The 10,894-nt window shown below is 38.5% G+C and overlaps 1 protein-coding gene across 1 annotated transcript; it reads right to left on the bottom strand.

The window, feature by feature from the left end:
* Positions 1 to 394: 394 nt before the first annotated feature.
* On the bottom strand, positions 395 to 9,361 carry senp1 (SUMO specific peptidase 1). Its single transcript, XM_082517715.1, has 18 exons — positions 8,638 to 9,361; positions 8,393 to 8,451; positions 8,112 to 8,299; positions 7,954 to 8,029; positions 6,956 to 7,148; positions 6,661 to 6,805; positions 6,447 to 6,565; positions 5,830 to 6,113; positions 5,652 to 5,715; positions 5,412 to 5,450; positions 5,244 to 5,328; positions 5,006 to 5,146; positions 4,495 to 4,626; positions 3,985 to 4,188; positions 2,661 to 2,740; positions 2,466 to 2,550; positions 1,828 to 1,923; positions 395 to 1,737 (listed from the first exon to the last, which is right to left on the bottom strand). The coding sequence occupies exons 1-18, from the start codon at positions 8,769 to 8,771 to the stop codon at positions 1,675 to 1,677; spliced, it is 2,187 nt and encodes a 728-aa protein (XP_082373841.1). The 5' UTR covers positions 8,772 to 9,361; the 3' UTR covers positions 395 to 1,674.
* Between the last annotated feature and the right edge of the window lie 1,533 nt (positions 9,362 to 10,894).

Genomic DNA, 10,894 nt, shown 5'->3' with positions numbered 1-10,894 from the left:
CTAAAGAAATGTGAACAAATGATGTATTTTAGCAACAGGCTGCTGGTAGCAGTTTAAAATGGGTTCTTTGATGTTACATGCAGACATGCCAATGGGTCATACTTTGGGCTGAGAGGCTTTTTTATGCTTGAATTATTCAGTCAATGTAAGTGGCTTAAACAAACATTCCTTTGAAATGGTCAGAGGAGCCAATGCCCCCCCCACCAAAAACACTTTGAAAGACCTTCAGAAAGAACTACTGCTCAAGAGCACTTTGAAAACATCCCTCTCCTTAGAAGTAAAATATAAAGAAATCTGTGGCGGCTCAACACCAAAGACAAGTTCATGCTTTACCTCGTGTCTTTGAAACCACAAATTAGTTTGAGTTTATGTGAAAGTATTTGGAGAAAAAAGCCACAATACATGAGAATTTATTTCTAAAACAGACTCGAGTCTAGATAAAATAGATAGGAAATACATTCTTAAAAAAAGTATTTTACATTGTTTGCTGTATATGTTTTAAGTATATACAAAGTTCAAAATATACTGAATATACCAAAAGGTTGTTGAACAAAAGAACACCGAAATACATAAAATAGACTTTTAACCTTATTTTACACCATCAAGAAAACTGGATAAACAAATGACAGAACTTTTACCGTACTCTTACGGTGTAATTGTTTGGTTACACCTGCAAACCAGCATCAAGGAGAAACAATGTTTTTTTTTCACTCTAAATCATACTCTGAGGTTATGTCACATTAATTTCTCAGCTTTACTGAAGTGTCATAAAGAACTGAGTGGCATTGTATCAATTTACCTGCAACAATGAGGTAATTACCTATTTTAATATTAACTTCACCTTATAACATCAAAATTCTCATCCAAACACAGACTAAAGTAAAATCCACACATAAGCTGCAACTCTGAACTTTGTAGACATTACAGCAAAGCTGTATGCAGTAACACAAAAGTCCAAGTCAGACCTCCAAATGTCTTTAAGCTCCAGATCCCTGACAGAAAACCAGTGTAAGCAGGTAACTGGAGAATGTGTAGCAAACCAATAGGTGTCAAATATCCTACATGCTTTACCCAGGCAGGCCTGCCTGAAACAAACTAAGCACTTTTAATATCAACACGATGTGTGTAATCTCATGTGTGCCACCAGATTGTGCCACCATTGTGTGGAGTTCTCATGTGTGAAGATCAGGGGGGAAATAGAGACTTTGACATTTGGGAATGTAATCTGCTTTTAAAACACTTTTTTTTTTTTTTTTACTTTTACTGATAACACAATACATGTTAATCAATGAGTGCTCAATGACAACTGATTGTGGCACAAAAACATGTAATGAACATTCCACCTCAGAGTATGATTTGCACAAGTGTAATTTCAAAAACAGTTCTGACTGGACTGGACCGTACAAATCAAAGCGTTTGAGCTGCTGTCTGACACACACACAAAAAAAACTGTAGAAGAAGTTGGAGGCAGTGATTTGTTGCTCCAGCAACATCCTTTCAGCTACTTTTAGCCGAGGATGGAAATCGCTGAGCTGGTTCCTGATCAGACGAGCTGGTGTGAAAGTTGTTCCCAGAATTCAAGTCTCCCATCTGCGAGTCCTTTCCTGGGGAGTAAAACTCAACCATCATCAAGATGTGAGGCAACTGTACAACTTCACAATTGTCATCCTCACATCACAACAGCTTGTGGTTTACAATCTCCCAAAGGATCCTTTTTCTGAAATATGGCATATGTTTCTGTCAAAAACAAAAGAGCAAAGACATTTTTAAGCCTTCATTATGACTGCTTACTGAAAAGATACTCTCACTGATGCTGTTTGAAGTTACCTGCGTGAAAGTGATTGGTTTGTCTTTGGTAATGTAATCTGCATATTTGCATGTGAACATTCCACAGTCGCTACCATTCATTTGCTGAGGGATCTCCTAAGAACAGGAAAAGAAAGAAGACAAGTTTGCACGTGCAAATCAAACCTTGATTAACCTACAGTGCAAAATGACATCTGACACTTTGACAAATTATCTATAAAATGTCTTGACAGTAAAAGCTGCTGAGAAACTAATTTGAAAATTCAGAAAACAAAAGTCACAAACATAAGAAACTGGATCTTTAAACATTTCAAATCATCCACGCTCCAATAACATGGCTTTCGTATCTTGTGGAGGCTTACAAAAGCAGCAGAACATTGTATACTTAAAATCTCAGACTGGACTACTAACATTTGTCACTATTTTGAAACCATTTGTTACCAGAAACCTAGTGAGGGCTTTACAAAAAAACCAAAAGAACTTTATAGATCTACAGCTATCAGATTCAACTGTAGAACAGTGTCTGATAGAAAAGAGAAACAAGTAAAATGCCAAATAAATAAAACGATACTGTGAGGCAGATAATGAAATCCCATCTAAAATTCCTGAAACCATGTGATTTGAACACTTGTCACAACAACCTTGTCTGTAGAACTTACATTGGGTGTTTTGCTGTGCAGAATCCAGCCTGAGGTATCCAGTTCTTTGCCTTTTTTGTCCTTACTTTCCTGTTGCAGGTATTCACTGGAAAACAAAATTGAAGTGCAAAAGTGCAAAACTCAGTGAGTTATATTTACCTCTCAAAACACAGAACCCATTTAAACAAATATTGCACATCTGCTACAGAAACTTACAACAATATTTCACATGCTTTATCGTTGTTTCCTCCCATAGAATCAAAGTACATGATGGACTTCTTGCGGAAATCCACCACCTGAAAAAAAACAAAATGCTAAATAAAATCCCAAAATATTTATATCCACATTTTAACTGACCCTTAAAACAACAATAAATTCAATGATTTTATTACACGACAGAACAGTATTATTAAGAATGCAATGGTTATTGTAATCACACTGATCCTACTGTTTCCAGTTTAAGTCCAACATTATGAAGTTTCATTATTTACTTTATCGTAAAATAATGGAAATAAAGCTGAAAGCAAAATCAAAGTCTCCATGAGTGCTTCCAAAATGGTTTTTTCCCCGATGTGTGATTCAAACATGATTTGAGAGGCACTTGTAATTTCAATGTACAAAAACGCTAAGATACTAACAGAAGATGCATTTCTGTTGCTGTGCATAAATTACTGACTAAAGACAGCATAAATCTACTATTGGTTTTTGGTTTTCAAAGGAATTGTATGCAAAAATACTATATTAAATTATACTATACTTTATTTATTGAGGGCAGGGCCAAGAGTTGTGTTCCCCTAGACTTCTACTGGGGATTTGCCTGAATAGACGTGAGCTCAGATGGGATAGGGCTTTTGCCATAGTGGCTCCCAAATTGTGGAATTTGTTGCTGTTTCACATTAGACAAGCCTCTTCCCAATTTCTAGATCTGCTTTTAAGACCCCACCTCTTCTGTTGTCATTTTAATTGTATTCATTTTTTCAATATATTTAATTTCTAATTTTGTTGCTATGTCTAGCACTTTGGTCAGTGGTTACTATTTTAAAGTGCTTTAGTTGGCTTGGCCATCTTGTGACCACCACTCATTTAGCGTCTCTCGCAGCTTCCAGAATTCACTCACCAACCACTCAGGTAATAAAGACTTTTCCCCTCACGACATCACATCACATCCATTATGCTCAACAACTTTCAAACAATCAGGCAAAAATCTGGACCAAATGTCTTTTCTGAAAAGGTGCGTCTTCCATATTGGCTTCACATTTGAGACTAAGAGCCTATGTACATTTTTATACTGTGTATTATTACACAGTTAGGTCCAATAATCAAGGTGTATTTATTTGTAAAACGTTGGCTCAAAGTGAAGACTTTTAGCTTTAGATAATTCAGAAAAACCAAAACACCATTGAGGAACTACAGCCATTTTTAAACATGGTTGCCTGTGCTGTCAAAGCTTATAATCATCATATAACACTGACAAAGCAGGCCTGTTTATGCTCACCCTTAAACCTTTAGATTACTTTCTACAACAGCCATTGGGACTTACAGAAAGGCACCAGTGCACCCCCAAGTGGACAGGAACCAACAAGATGTCTTTAGAAAAGATGTCCATCTTTTTGGTCCAGCGGCGGACAGCAGAATAGCCACTGCTGCGCAGCTTGGGATAGAAAAAAGTATTGAACGTATTGACTGTTGGCATGTTGGAATCCTTGCTGCGCTCAACCAGCAGGTTCATGTAGAAGTTGATCACCTGGGAAATTAAAGAGAGACAGTTTAGATCAAGTGGACATGTGCACTCGTTTAGTTGTGGATCATAAATCTAATCGTGTACTGTTTTTTGTTTTAAATAGAAGATGTAGAGAAACCGATAATTTCTTTTTCTCTACATCTTCTGAGGTTCTCCCCCTGGAAAACCAGGGGAGGTAGGCGGTATATTCATCAAGGCAGGACCTACACTGTTCTTCATCCATGTAGCCACATTGGAGCTGTGTTTCTTAATTGTGTCAATAAGATCTCTATTTTTTCCCCCTTCATTTCTAATACAACATTTACGCACCTCATCATTGAGCCAGTTGAGGTTGCTCAGGGTTTGCAGGTCTTTACGTGTAAGGCTGAGACCAAAACCTTCACTTAACACTTCATGAGGATTGCCCCCTCGCAGCACCCTGTTCACTTCAGCCTCCATTTCCTTAAGAGGAAGAATGAGACAGTATACATGTATAAAACCATGAAACAGTACTTACATTTTTATATATATTTTATATTAGTCTGACAATATGCAAGGACAGTAATTAAAAGTAAAAGTCCCTTCATGTTCTTAATCAGAATATTACTGATAAATGAGATTAAATGAGGAACCTTAACAAAACCAACAGAGAGCACTTAATTTTCAAAAGATTGTAGAAGAAATCTCTGCACATCTATCATCAAAATGTAGTTGCAGTTTTACTTTTTAAAAGATAAATAGTAGTTAGAAAACATACTTCCCTGCAACAGTCTGTTGTGGTCACTCATTTCAATAAATATATAATGAGCTATGCAAGTACATTAGGGTACAATTTCCATACCTCTGTAAGTTCAGGGAATTCTGGTTTCTCTTCCAAAGACGTCTCTTCTTTTATGATAGGACTCAAAGGAAGCTCTTTCTCCAAAGGAACTCGAACAAAGACTTCGACATCTGGGCTACGCTGCTCCTCGTCAGACAGGCGCTGAGAACCAGAAATTACAAAGCAAATTAACGCAAAAGGGAAAATAATGAACATGCCAAATCTTAACCCAATAAGGTTTTGTGAGTTGACCACTCACCTGCTGCAGCAACTGAGCAGCCAGAGCTTCTTGCTCTTCTATCTGTCTCCGTCTTTCCCTCGCCCGGGAGTCATACATACTTGTCCTACAGGAAGAATTTAAAAAAGGAAAAAAGTCCTTTTTGCACTATTCAAATGTCGTGTAAATTAAATAATTTAATACACTTACAATTCTTTGATCCATAACTCAGCTTGGAAACATGGCACACTGTTAAGACAGAAATGTATCGTGATGAGATATGTATAAACCTTGGTTGTGCTGAAATCTACCTAAACACTCAATACACATACACATTTATAAACAAAATAAGAAAACAACTTGAAATGTTTGGCTATATATGCCTCTGTTTGTATTATGTTTAACCAAGTTACACTTCAAATAGCAAGCCTGACCAAAAGAAATACTAACCTCGAGCTGTCTTGTTTTTTACTTTTTTGCTCATCTACAATAATTACAGAGTCGCCATCATGAGCTGTAAGAAAAGGCAAGAATAAGACCCATGAACAACCACCAAGTAACGTTTAATTCACTTACAATAATATGTTCCACGCTCTCCCCATTTCCATCAAGTACTCAGTATGATTACCTGATGACTGTGTGTCCTGAGAAGAGTTATCCTGCAGAGCTGATGGAGAAGGAGTTGATATGAGAGTAGCTCCTCTGCTGGAACTGAGGTCCCTGTCCAGGGACCATGTCTGGATCTCTGGCTTGCTGGGGCCCCCCAGTGGACTGGGAAGGTTGCTGGAGCACTGGCTAGAGACTCCTCTGGGGCTGGCGGGACTGCTGGGCCCCTCTGAAGTTCCTCCTGCTGCTGACCCAGTTGGAGAAGAGAACTGCAGCAGTCTGCGGCTGGTGGTCAGGAAGCTGGTGCTAATGGGACAATGACAAGTAGAATGGTACAATAAGTGACTGGTCTGGAAACAACATGATTACAACAACAGGATAAAGTGGGGTAGGCTGTTCTGATCCCCACATACCATAGCTACATGATAATGTGCACACCAGGAAAAAAAGAAGATCCCCTTTGAAGTCTCTGGCTCAATGCACATGAAAGCCATGTCATTCCATGCTACGCAAAATAAGAAGATATGAAAACTACCTTTCATGCTTCTCTCACGCCCCCCCCCCCAAAAAAAACAAAACAAAATTATATCTCATTACACATTTTTTGTAACAGGAACATGGCATTGATTCAATACGTACAAATCTCTGTGAGACCTCACAATAGTGTGCGAGCTGCCATTGTGAAGATAAGACGACTGACCACCAGAGACCATAGTAAGAAGCTGCCTGTAGACCTCCTTCTCCTCCTCTCGAACAGACTGTTAAACAAAGAAAAACCCCAGTATGAACACACAGACATGCAACAAATAGATATGAAGGATACACACAGTTCATTACTGCTTTCATAAATAACCTCCTGTGCTGTGCAGCGGGGCCTGGTCTTGGGTAAGCAGCCTGATGAGGTACTGTGTGTTGGGCTCTGCACCACTTTGATGGGAAAGGTCTTCTCATACATGCTGGTGCAAGAGCTGCTTGTTGCACCTACTCCACTAAACGAACTGCAGACAAAATTTTGGATTTACAAAAAAAATTATAACAATGATTGAATATTGCTTACATGTCACAATAATAAATAATTTAACAAGCAGCAACTGCTGAAAAAGAATTTTCTGTCAGACACACAAAAGATGTAAGGAATACAAGAATACCTTTGAGTTCCATGCGCTCGGAGACTTAAAGGCCTGCCCAGCCTTGGAGAAGGCTGCCATTTAGGGGTGATGGAGGGTGGCAAATTAACCGAATGCCCGTTTGTTTTTGGCACCTCACGATGCACAGGACTCATGCACACTTGTCGCCTACAAACTTTTGATCCCGTATTTGACTTCTCATTACGCAACCACTCTGGAATACAGGGAGAAAGTACAGTAAGAGTTACAGCCCAGACAGGTTTTGAAACCTTAAATGCAGATCGCATATCATGACTTACACCTGATATATGCTTCAGTGCAAAATCTACTCCATAACCTATTAAGTAACCTGATGTGCATCTTCCAAGAAACCCAACGACATGTCGGGTCAATGTAGCCCGCAATTATTGTGACTGCCCTATTCATCACCATCGAAGCCTAAATCAGCCCTTAATACTGCAATACATTCTAATACTTCTATATTTTATTATGTAACAAGGCCTGTTGTATTGTTGCTATCAAAAAATTATTCGCAATGCTGCTGAAACTAATGTCACTGTGTCACCGTCCAACTACTCTGGACCTAACGTACCTGAGATTGATGACAAATTAGTGTTTATGCAATTAAGTAGTACAAGAGCAGAACTGGGGTATGAAAATCACAAAGCCCATACAGTCTGATACAGTACATTTGCTAAAATATTTCCAATTAAAGACTGTAGAGTAAGAAGGTATTACAAACAACAAAATATAAAGGTTGTCAGACAATTTAAAAGACATACTTGGAAGCTGAAAGCTCTTACAACAGCACTGTCCTGGAAAACACTGTAATTCAACTGGTGCCACAACATCCAAAACCCAGTGAATGTTTTAAAACCTTTTAGTTTTAATCATAGTTACTTGGAGTGGACAGGCATCCCCAGAGGGTGGAATTCTGGAAATGCTGCATATGCCCATCTCTGTTCAGCTCAGTTTTGTTAATACAACAACTTTTGAAAAGTTTAAAATGTTAAGCTTACCAGATTTTGACGTTTTCCACTCCAAAGTTGTTGAGGGAGCAGCAAATGTCTCATTCTGAGAATTCCTGTCAAGGATCTAAATCCGAACACATACAAGTTAAATAAGATTCACGTGTGCCAACAGTCTTTACAGGGACACCCATAAATCTGCACCATACCAGCCTCCCTGTCCAAATTGCTGATGATGTTGAGGGGCGCGGATGAGGTTCTCCAAGTGGCAAACCAGGGGAGGTAGTCAGCATATTCCTCAAGGCAGGACTTACATTGTTCTTCATCCATGCAGCCACATTGGAGCTGTGATTCTTAACCCCTTCAGCTGCATTCTTGACTGAGTCGATAAGATCCCCTGTAGAAATTTCAAACACACAGAAAACAATGTGTGCCTATACTCTCCACAATTACATTCACAACACACATAACAAAGTGAGTTTCTACTTACCCATTCGTGATTTCTTTATCACCAAACCATCTTGGTCGATGTTATGGCCATCTTCCAAACTTAAAGAAAAACAGACGGTATCCTGTTAACAACACGCTACCTCGTTTTTGTCAAACTTAAGATAACGGCTAAATGGACAGCGAGCTAAAACACTGCGGTCACACAAACACTGCACTCATAGTTCTGTCTGGGTTTAAGCTTCTTGGCATTGATTACCAAGGGAGTTCAGATATATCTGCTCGTACCATTCAAAGGGTCTTTTCCTCCTCATCTGACCATCTCTTGGTGTGCGTTGAGCATGTGGGTGTTCGGCAGCTGGTACACCATTGCGAAGACTGGCAACGCTCGTTTCTATCCATTCGCAGATTTTATTCAACATGGCTCAAAAGTTTTGGAAATTACGGCGCTAGTTTCAAGACAAATCGCTGTCACTGATTTCAGTCAGCCTTAGTGTCAATGTAGTCAAACCCAATTAAGCTAATGTGCTTTTTTTCGACCGGGCAAAGTTAGCCGAGACTGCTTCAAACACCAACACTCCTAACAAATGCCATTTTATCACCACACGAACACTCGCAAAACCGCCTGATATTTAGCTTACAATTAGCTAGCTAGCTACCTAACTAGCAAACTAGGCTAACTACCCTGCTAGCTAACGTTGTTAGCTACACGGCTAATTTATGAAAGTATGTTTAAATTACGACGGGAATGCGATAAGTCGCAACCGACGCGTTCAGGAAAACGAAAATCATGTTGGGTTACACCCTAACTCATTTATATATCCTTAACGTGACAATAAATTGTAAATAAACTCGTTGAAGAATAACATCTCCCGCTTCTTCCTCATTCAAAACCACAACATGGCTGAACCGAGCGTCTGACCATCGTACATTGTGATTGGGTGATTGGAGGTTGTAAATTCCAGTGTACCTAAGGCTAACTGGTCGATTGCAGAATGGTGGGACGCCTTAGGGCTCTGGTTTAACGGAGGGTCTTTGACGTCTCGACTTGTGGATACAATCAAAGCGCACTAAATCCTGTGTATTTCTTTTACTGATCAATTGCCTTTGACCTCGATGGAAAAAGCAATGAGGTCAAGGACAATGGTGAATGAGTTATTTCGTTATCCATAATTTCCTTGTACATGTACAAAGATAATAAAGGGCTATTCTGTTCTATTCTTATAGGGGGGAAATGCACTTACGGAACTGTTCTTATCCCAAGTGGATGAAATGCCATAATTTCACACGTTTCACAGTACTGACCCACACATATGGTTCTTACACACACACTGGACTTTCTGGACTTTGGTTTTGCACAACACTGGTCACTATATTCTTCATTTCCGGTTAATACTTGTACAGCTGCTGTTATTGTGTATATATTTATTTAGATTTAGATTTCTTCATACATTCTTATATAGTTCTATATTGTGTATTGTGTATTTTGTTGTACAGTTATTTTATTTTCAACTTTAATTTATATATTTATCTTTATCTTATTCTTCCCAGTTAAATTTACCCTTCATTCTAATTTGTGTTGTACAGTTATTTCATTTTTAACCTTAATTTATATTTTATTCCTTCCTAGTTAAATTTACCCTTTTTAATTTTTCATATTTATTTCCTATCCTATTCATAGCCTTTTCCTTTTTTGTTCTCTTTAGGTCACGAGCAGTTGTCCAAGCATTTCACTACATATCGTACTGTGTATGACTGTGTACGTGACAAATAAAATTTGAATTTGAATTTGAATTTTTTCTTTCTTTTTTTTAATCTTAAATTAAAGTGTTGCCAGATGCTATTTTTGAAAGTTCTGCAACACACAATAAACCAATTTGTTCCATGAGAGATACACCAGTAAGGATGTTTCCTTAAAATGTATGTGTTTCTGCAGCAAATCACAAGTGAACTGTAAAAGTGGATTGTCTATTTCTGGATGACCTTGTGCTTGTACAATAAAAATGATAAATATGAGTCTTTATGAACCCATACACTCACTGGACACTTTGCTAGTATGCAGTTGAACCCCCTTTGGCTTTCAGAACTGACTTCATTTTTCAACAAAGTGCTGGAACCATTCCTCAGACAATTTGGCCTATTTTGACATGATAGGATGACACAGTAGATTCAATCTCCCATACTACCATACTGGTCACTGGATATTTTCACTTTTCTGGACCATCCTTGGTAAACCCTAGAGATGGTTGTGTAGGAAAATCCCAGTAGATCAGTAGTTTCTGAAATGCCTAAATTACCTTTCTTTCTTCATTATGATGGTCATTTACAACTTCAGCAGGTCATCTTGGCGATCTAGACATGCTTAAGTGCACAATGTTGCTGTCATGTGCTTGACTGATTGGATATATACATTAACAAGGAATTGAACAGGTGTACCTAATATATTGGTAAATCAATGTATAACGTCTTTTAGCATTTGCTACTTAACCCATTCCCAGTATAGGGGATGCCCCAAACTACCAAACCCAAGAATCCCTTTGTTCAG

Source organism: Aulonocara stuartgranti (genome assembly GCF_965226115.1).
Source record: "Aulonocara stuartgranti genome assembly, chromosome: 20".
Lineage (NCBI taxonomy): Eukaryota > Metazoa > Chordata > Actinopteri > Cichliformes > Cichlidae > Aulonocara > Aulonocara stuartgranti.
The sequence above is the reverse complement of the archived record's forward strand: the minus strand, read 5'-3'. Positions and strand labels throughout refer to the sequence as shown.